Source organism: Hibiscus syriacus, unplaced genomic scaffold (assembly GCF_006381635.1).
Source record: "Hibiscus syriacus cultivar Baekdansim isolate YM2019G1 unplaced genomic scaffold, ASM638163v2 tig00112206_pilon, whole genome shotgun sequence".
Lineage (NCBI taxonomy): Eukaryota > Viridiplantae > Streptophyta > Magnoliopsida > Malvales > Malvaceae > Hibiscus > Hibiscus syriacus.
Genome location: NW_024063267.1, coordinates 1,488,438 through 1,502,688, shown reverse-complemented (window position 1 = coordinate 1,502,688; position 14,251 = coordinate 1,488,438). Strand labels below are relative to the sequence as shown.

The 14,251-nt window shown below is 33.9% G+C and overlaps 2 protein-coding genes and 1 pseudogene across 2 annotated transcripts; 2 read left to right on the top strand and 1 right to left on the bottom strand.

Moving 5' to 3' along the window:
* Positions 1-4,005: 4,005 nt before the first annotated feature.
* Positions 4,006-7,672, top strand: LOC120175593 (G-type lectin S-receptor-like serine/threonine-protein kinase At4g03230). The gene is made up of 6 exons (XM_039182197.1): positions 4,006-5,894; positions 5,980-6,320; positions 6,397-6,607; positions 6,688-6,925; positions 7,010-7,160; positions 7,248-7,672. Exons 1-6 carry the CDS (start codon positions 4,061-4,063, stop codon positions 7,551-7,553), a joined length of 3,081 nt encoding a protein of 1,026 aa, XP_039038128.1. The 5' UTR covers positions 4,006-4,060; the 3' UTR covers positions 7,554-7,672.
* A 1,851-nt stretch (positions 7,673-9,523) lies between these two features.
* On the top strand, positions 9,524-12,508 carry LOC120175529 (annotated as a pseudogene).
* LOC120175594 (fasciclin-like arabinogalactan protein 21) lies at positions 12,495-13,630 on the bottom strand. Its single transcript, XM_039182198.1, has one exon. The coding sequence runs from the start codon at positions 13,628-13,630 to the stop codon at positions 12,569-12,571; it is 1,062 nt and encodes a 353-aa protein (XP_039038129.1). The 3' UTR covers positions 12,495-12,568.
* Positions 13,631-14,251: the final 621 nt, after the last annotated feature.

Sequence of the window (14,251 nt, the reverse complement as noted above, 5' to 3'; positions counted from 1 at the left end):
TTCTTATTGGTACATTGTTAATTTTTTTCATTTTTGTTGCTCGAAGGCGATATCAGTTTTAATGTTACTTGTTAATCATCGATATTCTTTATTATCCTTTTATTTTCTATATTACATCTTTATTTTTTGTATTTTAAATAAGTTTGCATGTATGACATGTTTCATTTACCTTTATGACACATTTTCTTCAATATTTTGACACGTTTTTCGATCGTTTGGTTGTTGTTTTCACTTCTATATTTCTAAGGGTTGATTTGATATAACCACACTGATCAAGATGCCATTTATTTATTACATTATTGATATTTCTTGACTTGTATTCTTGAATTGGATTTAGATACTTATTATGCGTTGTGGATATCTTTTCACGTCGCTCCAGTTTTTTTGTTAGATTTTAATTTTTTTGTATGATACTTATGTGATCTTAAGTTGCTAATTGTGTTTTAATGATTATAAAAAAATTATCTTTATTATATAATCAATTTAAAATTATGATTATAATTCTTTTTGATATAATTTATGATATTTTATATTTTGAATACTATTAGTAACTTTATAAAAAACATTATAATTTATGAATTACTTAAAAGTTCGTGTCATAAATTAATGTAATGCGGTATAGAAATATGGCCCGTTAAGCAGGATTTGACAAGTCTGAAAAGAAAAAAGGCCCACTAAAGCTCAAGGTGCACATCAAATAAATTGAATTCTATAATTAATATTTGAATTTATATAATTACGGATTTAGTTTTTATATTTTAGTTCAGTTATTTTTATATTGATTTTTTATGTTATCAAATGATCATACGTGGTAATATCAAATTTAACCGTGAAAAAAAAGATAAACAAAAATAATGGTCAAAATGAATGAAAACGTATTAAAAGATAGAGAAAATGTGCAATAAAAGCTTAGCAAAACATATCATAAAGACATAATTATTAAAAAATAAACGAAATAAAATAAAAATAAAGATATAATATAAGAAAATAGATAAAAAAAAGCGACTAAAACTTTTAGGCTAGAGAGAAAAATAATTTCTCAAATATATCAAATGATATTTGAAAGTCATAAATAGATTCTTTATCAAAATAAAACACAAAATCTAAAAGAAAAGTTAAAAGAAAACTAAAAATATAGACTAACAAACCGTATACAACCCTAAATTTTAAATTACAAGCGGTTAAGATAATATGAGAGAATAAAATTTATCTTAATTTTATCTATTCTTAACCTAAGATAATACGAGAGAATAAAAATGAATAAAATTAAAAATATACTCATGGTTTAATATTAGACGAACGAATTTATAAAATTTTAAAAAATAAACTTATAAAGTTGTAAGACATAAAATCGATTATCAATGAAAAATATCAAAATTATCTGAAAAATATAAGAGGGATCCACTAATTTCGCTTGATTCATCCCTACACAAAATGTAATAGAAAAATGGGTATGATAATTACAAGTTATAATTGGTTTTCATAGATGAAAATGACACTCGTTTCATTCCAAGCGATTCATCTTTTCCGAGAATATTCTTATCGAATACCAAAAACAGAATAAACCAAATTCGAAACGACATAGGACCACAAGGATAACAGGAACTGGCAAAGAACATTCAACCATGAATTCTTAGAATTGGCATAAGAAAATGATAAGAATACCAACCCGACGTCGTTTAATTTTTTTCCCTTTTTTTTTCTTTTTGCAGGTTCAATAATACTTGTTCATTCCCTTTCTTGACCTAAAATGGCTATATCAGCAAGTCTACGTTGTATGGTGAAAACTAGTGAAGGGAAAGAAAAGTCTTTTACGTAGAAAAAAATAGAACCCGCGTGAGTTATTATTGAACGCGGAAACACTTTACGTCTTGTGAAAGAGAACCAGGAAAATTCCAAGACAAACACTAGCAAAGTAGCCGGTTCAACCAAAATTGTTAGCAAGAAAGAATAATATTTTAGGTTGACTCAATCTAAAATGTTATGATTTTTATCATATTTTAGGTTATGTACGATCTAAAATGTTATGATTTTTATTACATTTTCGATTGCGTCTCAAGGTCGTCGTTTTTTAGCCTTATGTTAGATTGTTGTCCCTTAGACTTCCCTATAAATAATTTAAAAATCAAATAATATATAATATAGAAATAAGATTCAATTATATAGTAGTCTATTGTCCATAATCCAATGATTTTAAATATGTGTAAAATTTTAAAAAATTTACATTGTGCAAATGGATGCTAATAGTATAATTTAAATGATATAGTAATAATTGTAGTCTTAACATTTATACATTATATCAATTTTATTATATTTTAAAATAATTTAATAAATTAAATATTTATACTTAAAAAATTATTAATTTAACATTTTTTACGATACAATCAGATCAAACAGGTCTGTCGGATCAAAGCATAAAATTGTATTCTACATAAAACAATAATAAATTATTGTTAAATAATTATTATCTTGACAAAGTAATAAAAAAGTAATATAATATTCATGATAAAGAACTAATTGATGGACTGTATAATGAAATTTTAAAATAAAAATTATTTAAGTTTTTTGAATTATTTTAAGTTAACGGGTATATAAATATTAAAAATTAAAATTATTATTATATATATATTACATATAATGATTAATAACTACTGACACTAACATATGAGTTATATTTCTTATTTGTTTATTATTGAGATTAATAGAGTATTTGATTTTGCAATGATTATCAAGTAAAATTAGTAAGAAAGTTGTCCAAATCTCTTATCAAACGAGGAATTGTATGAGGAAAGATAACTTAATTCAAAGTTAAAGAATGAAAATGAAAGACGTAATTGAAAATATTATAAAATATATTATTTTTGATTAAACATAATTTAAAATATTATTTTTAATAGTTTTTTAATTGTATATATTTTTTAATAAAATTTTAATTGAGAATTGAAAATATTATATTTTTATTAACATTTTTTACGATACAATCAGATAAAACAGGTCTGTCGGATCAAAGCATAAAATTGTATTCTACATAAAACAATAATAAATTATTGTTAAATAATTATTATCTTGACAAAGTAATAAAAAAAGTAATATAATATTCATGATAAAGAACTAATTGATGGACTGTATAATGAAATTTTAAAATAAAAATTATTTAAGTTTATTGAATTACTTTAAATTAACAGATATATAAATATTAAAACTTAAAATTATTATTATGTACATTACATATAATGATTAATAACTACTGACACTAACATATGATTTGTATTTCTTATTTGTTTATTATCGAGGTGATGACTATCTAGCTCATTGGTAGAGCACAAGATTCTTAATCTTGAGGTAGTGAGATCAAATTCCACGGAAGGTATTTCATAATTCGGAAGTCTTCTACGGAACCTACTTTCTTACCTCCACCTTACCCCATTACATATGGGAACAAGGGACAACCATTTGATTATTATTGAGATTAATAGAGGTATTGATTTTGCAATGATTATCAAGTAAAATTAGTAAGAAAGTTGTCCAAATCTCTTATCAAACGAGGCATCGTCTAATGAAAAATAACTTAATTCTAAGTTAAAGAATGGAAATAAGAAACGCAACCGAAAATATTATAAATATTTATTATTTTTGATTAAACGTAATTTAAAATATTATTTTTTAATATTTTTTCAATTGTAGACTATAAATTTTTAGTTGAGAATAAAAAATGTTATATTTTTCTTAATATTTTTAATTCAACAGAAAATTTAAAAAAAATTTAAAATACTCTTAATAAAAAATATTATATTTTTTATAACTATTTTAATTACATCTTCTATCGTCCTTGACTTTAAATTAGATTATCGAAACAAAGATAACAGTGATCATAGAAAAAACAAAGTTTCATAGACGAAAACATGTGGTTTATATATTTCATTTGTTTATTATTATTATTATTATTATATTTTCTTGAACGACTTTTAAGCAAAGCCTTACATGCGGTGGGGCTTGGCCACAAGAGTCCACGGGGTCAACGTGCCACAATCTCAGGCTTCTAAACACCAAACTGACACTGATGAAAGTATTCTTCGATTCGAACTCTGCTAATCAAACGCAGAAAATTCAAATGTTTACTCGTATCTTCTCCCTGTGTGCGTTCTTCTTATACTTCGGCCTCACCCCTTGCTTCGCAAGAGACACCATAACGTACGACAGCCCGATTAACAGTTCGGGAGTGCCGCTTATTATCTCCGCCACCGGAAAATTCGCACTCGGGTTTTTCACCCCCAACAATGGAAGCTCCCACGGCAACCAATACGTCGGCATCTGGTATCACGACGGCTTGGAACCGAAGACCATCGTGTGGGTTGCCAACAGGGATGAACCAGTTAATTCCACCACCGCCTGGGTTTTCGGCATCGGGGAAGATGGTAATATCGTGCTTTCCGATACAAGTAGCCGTACTATACCGTTGACCACTTTAGCAGGCATTTCATCTCCTTCCACGAGGATGTTGAAGCTCCTGGATTCTGGGAATCTGGTTTTAAGTGAAGGTTTTAGTAACGTCTGGCAAAGTTTTCTTAATCCTACTGATACATTTCTTCCTGGTATGAAGATTAGTGAAGTCCTTGTGTTGACTTCATGGAGAAATCAAACCGACCCATCATCGGGATCCTTCATTTTCCGGCGAGATAGAGACGTGGATAACCAGTACAGCATCATTAAAAACGAGTTACTGTATTGGACAAGCGGGTTATCTGTTATCGGCGATGAGATTCTGCCTCTTATTTCCTTAATGTCGCACAGTAACAGTAGAATCAAAGCTTGTATTTTAAAGAATTGCAGTAACATGCCAATCCAAACCCAAAGCTACAACTACAACAACACCAGATTAGTGATGGGTTTCGATGGGAAGTTGCGGTTCTTCAGAAGGGATAATCAGACGGATGAATGGTCTTCGAACTGGTCCGAGCCGACGGACGGATGTAGCGTGTTTGATGTTTGTGGTAAATCTGGTACTTGCAATAACAAAAACGTGGTGCATTGCAAGTGTTTACCGGGCTACAAGCCACAGTCACCGGAAAATTGGAATCAGGGAGAGTTTTCAGAAGGGTGCATAAGAAAATATCCGGTATGCGGCGAACACGGCAACGAGTTCTTGAACTTAAGCATGATAAAAGTGCAAAAGCCGAATTTAGTAATTGAAGTCGATGAAAGTAAGTGCAAGAGCAAGTGCCTTGAGACCTGCCATTGTCAAGCTTATTCATTTGCTGAAACTGATGCATATCTAAGAGGTGAGAGTAATAGTACTTGCAGCATTTGGACAGATGACCTGAAAAACTTTCAGGAATCATATGCAAATGGAGGTATTGGTCTCCATCTCCGTGTGCCGATTTCTGAAATAGAGAACAGGACTTGTGGGATTTGTGGCACTAACATCGTTCCCTATCCTCTTAGCACTCGACCAAACTGTGGCGATCCGAAGTACTTCAAATTCGACTGCCAAACTGAATATGACACTGGTCTGGTTACCTTCAATGCAAGCGGTAGAACCTACCGAGTCAGTAGAATCGATCAGGAGACACGAAGGTTTTCCATCCAAGTCGAAAAATGCAGGTCAGGGGATTCAATGAAAAAGCTGTTGCAGCTCCCTCGGTCTTCTCCATTTTTCGTCAACAGCTCGTGTCATGTTACAAAGGATAATTTCAGTGAAGATTCTATGAGGGATGATAAATGGTTTTATGAAGTCGAAATCGAGTGGCGTCCACCGTCAGAGCCGATCTGCGGTTCGTCAAAAGACTGCAAGGATTGGCCGGACTCATCTTGCAATGTAGCACCAGATGGAAAAAGTAGATGCATCTGCAATTCGCCCTCTACATGGGATCCATCACAAGCCAGTTGCACTCGAGGTGAGAATTCAGGAAGCAGTTTATGAAATCGAATCACTAGCTGATTTTCATGTTATAATTCATATATTGTTCTTCAATCTACTAGAAAGTCTAGAATCTATCAATGGACATTTGGAGAAAAAGAAGCCACCATATTGGATCTTCCTAGGTGTCATCACGGCTATGCTGTTCATCTTGTGCGTAGCTTTTGCTTGGAACGTTAAAACGAGGAGGAGACAAATGCTCAATCGACGAGGAAATCTGGAACTGAGCTTGTACAACAGTGAGAGACGTGTCATAGACTTCATAAATTCACATGACTTCAAAGAAGATGATAAAAAAGATATAGATATACCACATTTCAGTCTGGAAAGCATATTAATCGCCACCGATAACTTCGCCGAAGCAAACAAGCTCGGACAAGGCGGCTTCGGGCCTGTTTACAAGGTATTGCTTGCGTATATCTCTGTAAAATTAAGTCTTGTAGATGTGCATTATCCGAAATTCTCTTCTCATTACTCAGGGTACCCTTCCACGGGGACAAGAAATCGCCATAAAGAGGCTCTCGAGAGGTTCAGGCCAAGGCTTAGAGGAATTCAAGAACGAAGTTGTTTTGATCGCCAAGCTCCAACACCGAAATCTTGTCAGACTTCTAGGCTACTGTGTTAAAGGATACGAGAAAATGTTGATCTATGAATATATGCCCAACAGAAGTCTGGATTCCTTCATATTCGGTTAGCCTCTAGACCTGAATCTTTTAAAGATATATTGTAAGCTTATGAAATGCTTAACAATGGCATGATAATCGTGCAAGACCGAACGCGGTGCGTGTTGTTGAACTGGGAAAAGCGCACGGACATAATCTTCGGAATCGCTCGAGGACTGCTTTATCTGCACCAAGATTCTAGGCTGAGGATTGTTCACAGAGACTTGAAAACGAGCAACATTCTTCTGGACGATGAGATGAACCCAAAAATTTCTGATTTCGGCTTGGCTCGGATTTTCGGAGGCAAACAAGTAGAGGCAAACACAGAGAGAGTAGTTGGCACATAGTAAGTTTTCTTAAAGCCCTGCTTGTTTGAACACAAATGGCATCGATCAATCAAAATTCAAATCAACCACTTGTTTAAATGCAGCGGCTACATGTCGCCGGAGTACGCACTCGACGGTTTTTTCTCGATCAAATCGGACGTTTTCAGTTTTGGTGTGGTACTGCTTGAAACCATCAGCGGAAAAAGGAACACAGGATTCTATCAAGCCGAACAACCCTTAAGCCTACTAGGCTATGTAAGTAGGCATACATGTTGGATTATTTATGCTTGGAGATAACCATTTTTCCCCTTGTTTATGGACTATAGTATTGAAATGTGGCAGGCTTGGAGGCTGTGGAAGGAAGGCAGGGCTTTCGATTTAGCCGATAAGTCATTCCGGGAAGCCTGCGACGAAGATGAGTATATCAGGTGTGTTAATGTGGGACTGTTATGCGTACAAGAAGACCCGAGCGAGCGTCCCACCATGTCGAATGTGCTGTTTATGCTCGGGAGTGAAACCCCGAGTCTTCCGATCCCGAAACAGCCTGCGTATGTTGTACGAAGGTCTCTTTCAGGCTCGGCTTCTTCTTCCAGCCAACAGCAGTGGAATGCAGAACTTAGCACCAGCACATTGGAAGAGGGCAGATGAATCATTTCTTTTTCCGTGTTGGACTTCGTCTTCACCATTTATTTTTCTTCAAAATGTGTAGAAAACCGAGGGCAAAGACTTCACAGCTAGAGTCAATGGCGTCTACTGTTCTGGATTTATTAGCTTCTTTTCTTTCTTTTGTTTTATAGTTTGGTACATTTCCCCAATCATTTAGTTAGGCGTTCGATAATAAGTAAATTATTATTAAAAATTATAATTTAATTAATTCATTAAAATATTATTATAAAATGTTAAAATTGAAATGGATGTTTAATGTGACTTTGCATAATAATAATAATAATAATAATAATAATAATAATAATGTAGTCTTCAAAATTTATATATTTTTATTAATTTGATCATAATTTAAAGTGATATAATAAATTTTATATTTTATATTTAAAAGTTTTATCAATTTAAAGCTTTTTTATGATACAATTAAAGTAAACGGGTTTATCAGATCAAAACAATAGTTAAATAACTACGTTGTCCTATAAAACAAGTTAATGCTAAACTGTTATTATACAAGTAACATGAAAGTAATATAATATTAATGGGAGGAGAACAAAAAATTAAGAAAATTTCATAGATTAAATTGATTGAATTTTTAAGGGTAAATTATACGGGTGGTGCTTTATGTTTTCGGTCCGTCTGATTTTGGTCACTGCTTCGAAAAAAGAGTGGTTTCAATCCCCTGCATTTTCGATCCATTCAATTTTAGTCACTCGGACGTTAACTCTCATTAACCAATTAACGTAAGTCTGGGTTGAAAAAGAAGAAGAAGAAACATAAGAATACACACGGATTTGTTAATGAGTTAACGGTCGAAGGACTATAGAACTGAAATGACCAATAATGTTTGGACTAAAACCAAACGAAGTATTGTAAAAATAAAAATAAAACCACCCTTTTTTTAACCAGTGACCGAAAACATAGGATACACCTGTATAGTTTATCCATTTTTTAAATATGAATAGAAAAATATATTGATTTTTTTTCTGAAATAGGACCAAAATGATAAAAGTATGTAAGTTTTAAGGGTTAAAATTGTTATTATATTAGACTTATAACTATTATTCATTTGATTTGTGTGCCAAGCCGACCATACACTTTAGAGGAGCGGGCAGACAATGAAGTGAAACATGTAAAGCAACGTGCTCCTCACGACCAATTTATTCAATTTTTTTTTCATTTTTTTAAAATATATTGATATTTAAAACAGTATATAATTTTTTTTTTGACAGAAAATTGTTAGTTTTATTAAAAATATAAAATATTCAAAATTACAATGAAAGTTTACGAGCATAAAGATAAACGTAAACTAAAATATAATCAATATATTTTTCTATAACTATTGAAAAAAATAAACTACCTAAATCATACAAGGATTAAAGAATGAAAAGGTTAAAAATTTTAACAAAAAACTTGAACAAAATATAGATACGAACAAATCTGACTGTATCGACAAACGAACGAACCATAAAAGGGAATGAAGCTACTAAAAGACCATCAACAAACCGTAAATCAGAGTCGAACGACGTGAGAAAACTATATACGAATACAAATTTCGTATCTAAATCAATTTGAGGGTCTAAAGTATGGAAGATCAGCATGATATCAAATAAGCACCATCTTGATCAGTCATGACGATGTCAAATCTAACCTGAGAAAAAAGATAAACAAAAGCAATAGTCAAACGACCGAAAACGTACCAAAAGACATATAAAATGTGCTATAAAAGTAGAGTAAAACGTGTCATAAAGACATGATTTTAAAAAATAAACGAAACAAAGAAAAACAAAGATATAATTTAAAAATATATATGAAAAATACTAAAGGTAACGATCAATACTGAGATTAATGCCGTCGCTTATCATCAAAGAAGTAAAGGGAGAAACAGGAGTATGAGCTTGTTGTCACAACATATGCAGGTAATGCAGGGCCGTAAATTAAAAATCTTTGTCAAATCCATGCAGGCCAAGTGGCCAACTAAGTCGGACGGACTACCTAAAGTCCTCAATGACCGGCCGGCATGGATACGTAAAAATGCTATTGCAGTTGACAAACAAAGGGTTTAGTAACAGTTGGTAGATGTAGACAGGTATCAACACCTACGATAAAAATATATATACGACGGTAACAGGTCGAGTTATGTCAAATTTTAATCAATTTGATTTGATTCTAAAAGTATATTTGTAAATTTGATTTTACTTTGAATTTTAAGATAAAAATCAACCGCGAATCTAACTCAACATAAATATAAAAAAATTATGTTTATCGGATATAATAGAGACCCAATTAAAAAATAGTAAGAGATGAGTATCATAGTAAATATCTTTAACTAAATAAAAGAGAATTATATTATTATTTCAGGTCAGATTAAAGATTTTTTTTATCTTAAATCCAAATTCGACTCGACCCAACTTCATATTTCATAAAATGCACATTACTTTCCAAGCTATCGCATGATGTGAGTGGAAACTGCATAGACGCATGAACTATACAAAAATGTGTTTTGGACTGAGATTATGAATGTGTTAAACACAACAGCTGTTTGCCTGTTTAGCCAAAACAAGGCCTACATCCTTCTTTCACCACACATTTCAATCGTTTATCCTTTCTTCTTTTGCTTCCATGAATTCGATTTTTTTAATCTAGAATGCTTTTACCATTAATTTGAGGTTATTAAGGTTTTTTTTTTATGAATTTGGGATAAATACAAGGTAATATATGTTCTAAGATAACTCTCATCCTTTTGACATTAAGCGCTCACACCCCTGATATTCATAGTGTCAGTCGTGACGTACGAAGATTTGAAACCGGATATCGGGCGTATTCTTTGCTCCCAACCCATATCCCAGTTCTTAACAAGGTCAGTCCACGGTATGTAACTATTGAATTATGTTGAAATTTTTTGAACTGATCATGAGTGTGACGTTTGCATGGGATTGTTTAATGGTTTTAGCTCGGGTACGTCCGGCGGAGAGAGGAAACTGATGCCGACGATCGACGAGGAGCTCGAGAGGAGATCGTTGCTTTACAGCCAGCTGATGCCGGTGATGAGTCAATTCGTTCCGGGTTTGGATAAAGGGAAGGGAATGTATTTCTTGTTTGTGAAATCAGAAGCTAAGACCCCGGGTGGACTCGTGGCTCGTCCCGTTTTAACGAGTTACTACAAAAGCTCACATTTTAAGGATAGGCCTAATGATCCCTACACCAATTATACGAGCCCCAACGAAACAATTCTCTGCCTAGATTCTTACTAGAGCATGTATTCTCAGTTGCTTTGTGGTCTTAGGCAACACGAAGAAGTCGTTCGGGTCGGCTCCGTTTTCGCCTCCGGTTTCAATCAAGCAATCCAATTCCTCGAAAAACATTGGGGTCTTCTTTGTAGAGATATTCGTACAGGAACTATCGACTCGAAAATCACCGATCCTAATGTAAGGGAAGCCATCTCGAAAGTCTTGAAACCGAACCCCAAGCTTGCTGATTTTGTAGAAGCAGAATGTAGCAAAGGGTAATGGAAAGGGATCATAAACAGACTGTGGCCTAACACTAAGTATATAGATGTTATTGTTACCGGTACCATGTCTCAGTACATTCCTGCACTAGATTATTACAGCGACGCCCTGCCCCTCGTTTGCACCATGTACGGGTCATCCGAATGTTATTTTGGAATCAATCTCGACCCGCTTTGCAGTCCTAGTGAGGATTCCGACACCCTTATCCCCACCATGGCGTATTTTGAGTTCTTGCCGGTGTCTAGGAAAAATGAGCTAACCGGTTCCATGTCTGAATCAACGGCCCTGAATGACGAACAAAAACAAAAACTCGTCGATCTTGTCGATGTCGAACTGGGACAAGAGTATGAGCTTGTTGTCACAACATATGCAGGTAATGCAGGGCCTTGAAAACATGTTTGACTCGTTACATCATGTTTTCTGTGTGTTCTGAAAAGGGAAATGTTTTATGTTGGCAGGTCTTTATCGATATTGAGTCGGAGACATACTCCGCGTATCCGGATTCAAGAACAATGCCCCGCAATTCAACTTCATATGCCGGAAAAACGTTGTTTTCAGCATTGATTCCTATAAGACTGATGAAGTGGAACTAAAAAACGCAGTGAAAAACGCCGCAAACCAACTCGTGCAATTCGAAGCATCATTGGATACACAAGCTACGCGGACACATAGGCGACTCCCGGTCATTACGTGCTGTATTGGGAACTAAGTGTCAAAGATGCGACTTGGATCCCTCTGTCGGTTTTCGAGGATTGTTGCTTCAAGGTCGAAGAGTCACTCAGTAGCGTGTAACGGAAAGGGCGAGTTTCGGACAAGTCGATCCGGCGTTGGAGATAAGGGTAGTGGATAATGGCACATTCGACGTGCTCATGGACTGCTCTAACGCAGGGTGCATCAATAAACCAGTACAAGACACCGAGGTGTGTCAAATATGCTCACATCATTTTGTTTACGAATAAACTCATTTATTTGCTCGTTTATAAACTCATTTATTCAATTATTATTTTTCTTTTATTATTATACATTTAAAATATTGACAAATGTAAGACTATATTAAAAATATGATAAATTTTATTTCTTTTATTATTTTACATTTAAAATATTGAAGAAGGTAGGACCATATTGAACACATGATAAATTTTAAAGTTCAAAACTCTAAAGAATTTAAGAATTAATGGCATAATTTTAACATTTATCTTTGATTTGCAAACAATAAACGATATATTAGTAAACACATAAATGAATATATTCGTAAAAGTTAAACGAATCGAATATAAACACCTTACAAAAACAAACAAACGAATAGGAAGACAAATTTATTTGTTCAAACCAGTTCATTTACACCCCAGCCACTATGGTAAAATTCCTCTAAGATCCTTGTGTCGTAGCACGGATTACATTTTGGTCCTGGTATATCAGAAAAATCCTCCATAGTTGACACACAATAGACTACAATATCAAAGAGAAACATACAGGCTGCTAAGGGAAACTCATTCATCTGGAGATATTAGGAAGCTCGTCCAATTCAAAAGCTTGTGATATTCCATGGATTACAAACTTCTTGGATTCCAAGAGATTCGGTGCAACGATCTTAACTTCGTTGATCATCAAATCTCGTTTATTTTTCACGCCCTCGGATACCCGGAGAAGATGACCGGGAACTAAAGTACTCAGCGATGCATTCGCCGGTAAAGAAGCAAGTTCCATGTAGGTGAGCTTCCGAGGCACTATATGTAATCGAACTATTTTCTCGAGCAAAGCCGAAGCAGACGCCACAAACGAAAACTCCGGCGGAGCAAAGACGGTAACAGAGTTCAACTTCACTTTGTCGTAAAGAATCCCGTCAAGAACCGAGTTCAGCCCGATCGCGAACGAAACGAATCCCTTCGAGCTTAACAAACGGATAACATTCGTCCATTCCACGACGTTCTTGGCGTCGACAACGACAACTTCCGAAACTAAGCTAAGATTAGAATCGCAAATCGGGGCTTGAATATGATCCCAGCCCTGGTTAACATACCGAGGATCCATCGAGGTAAATGGACCAAGAACGCCATGAATCGTCAAAGGGCCATCGAGAAAGATATCGGGATGCGAAACCAAGACACGATTGATCTCGACGATTCTTTGTTTATCGTCAACCTTTGTTAAAGCCACGTTCTTGCCGTGGAACAATGTGGGGAAGCAACTGCCTTTGTGCTTCTTCAAGAGTTCTTTCATTGGAAGCTGAAGAGGAGAGGCGTGGTACTGAAAAAGATGCTTCAAGAGCCAAGAAGCGTGGGAAGCGTTGGCTATGGAAGAGTCCGGGATGGCGAAGATGGTGGAATGAGGTGAGGAGATGAAGATTTCGGGTGTGATTTGGAGGAGGGTGGCTATGATGTTGAAACCCGATTTTCTTAGAGCGGTGGAGGCGTCCAAAAGGAGTGGGGCGACGGCGGATTTGGTCGGCAGGGATTCGTCTCTGGGTAGTGAACGTAGGGCGGTGGAGATGGCGAGGAAAGCTAGAAGAACCGAGACAGTGAAGTACACTGGCGCGCGCCACCAAGAACAAGCCATTTTTTAATTTCTGGTGCGGTAAATTGGTTGCGAGGCAAAGTGGGAAACTCAGTGGGTTGAAGTCTAAACCAGCACTTGTCCGATATTATATGCACGTAACACATTCTATTTGTTGGGCTTGGGCCTTATTTTACAGGTCCTTATATTTATACTACATTTTGATTTTTTAAACTTTAAAAATTATGATATAAATTTAATTAAATGATGTTATATTAAATATAATATATAAAATAATACTTTTAAATAGTATAACGTGTTCACTCGACTCGTTTTAATTTTTAAAATTTATTTCATTTAATTAGATGATTCGATAAATAATTCGTGAAATATTTATATATCATTATTTTTTAAATTAAACAATTAAATATAAATTAAAATTTTATATTTATCTATTAAATGAATAAATTGGTCGAATATACTCATATTCAGTTCTATTTTGATAACGGATAAATTTATTTATTAATTATTTATTTAAATTTAGTATATTTATATGTATGTTTATTTAAAGTTGAAATTTATCTTAAACATATATTGTCTTGTTTTTAACTTATATTAATAAAAAAATTAGCATATTTAGAAAGTATTTATATTTATCTAAATATTAATAAAATAATATTTATA

Excerpts from the sequence above, each read along its gene's own strand:
- LOC120175593 (XM_039182197.1), top strand. The coding sequence starts at position 4,061 with ATGAAAGTATTCTTCGATTCGAACTCTGCTAATCAAACGCAGAAAATT. Across the intron at positions 5,895-5,979 it reads ACAAGCCAGTTGCACTCGAG|AAAGTCTAGAATCTATCAAT; the intron begins GTGAGAATTCAG and ends TCAATCTACTAG. Across the intron at positions 6,608-6,687 it reads TCTGGATTCCTTCATATTCG|ACCGAACGCGGTGCGTGTTG; the intron begins GTTAGCCTCTAG and ends TAATCGTGCAAG.
- LOC120175594 (XM_039182198.1), bottom strand. The coding sequence starts at position 13,630 with ATGGCTTGTTCTTGGTGGCGCGCGCCAGTGTACTTCACTGTCTCGGTT.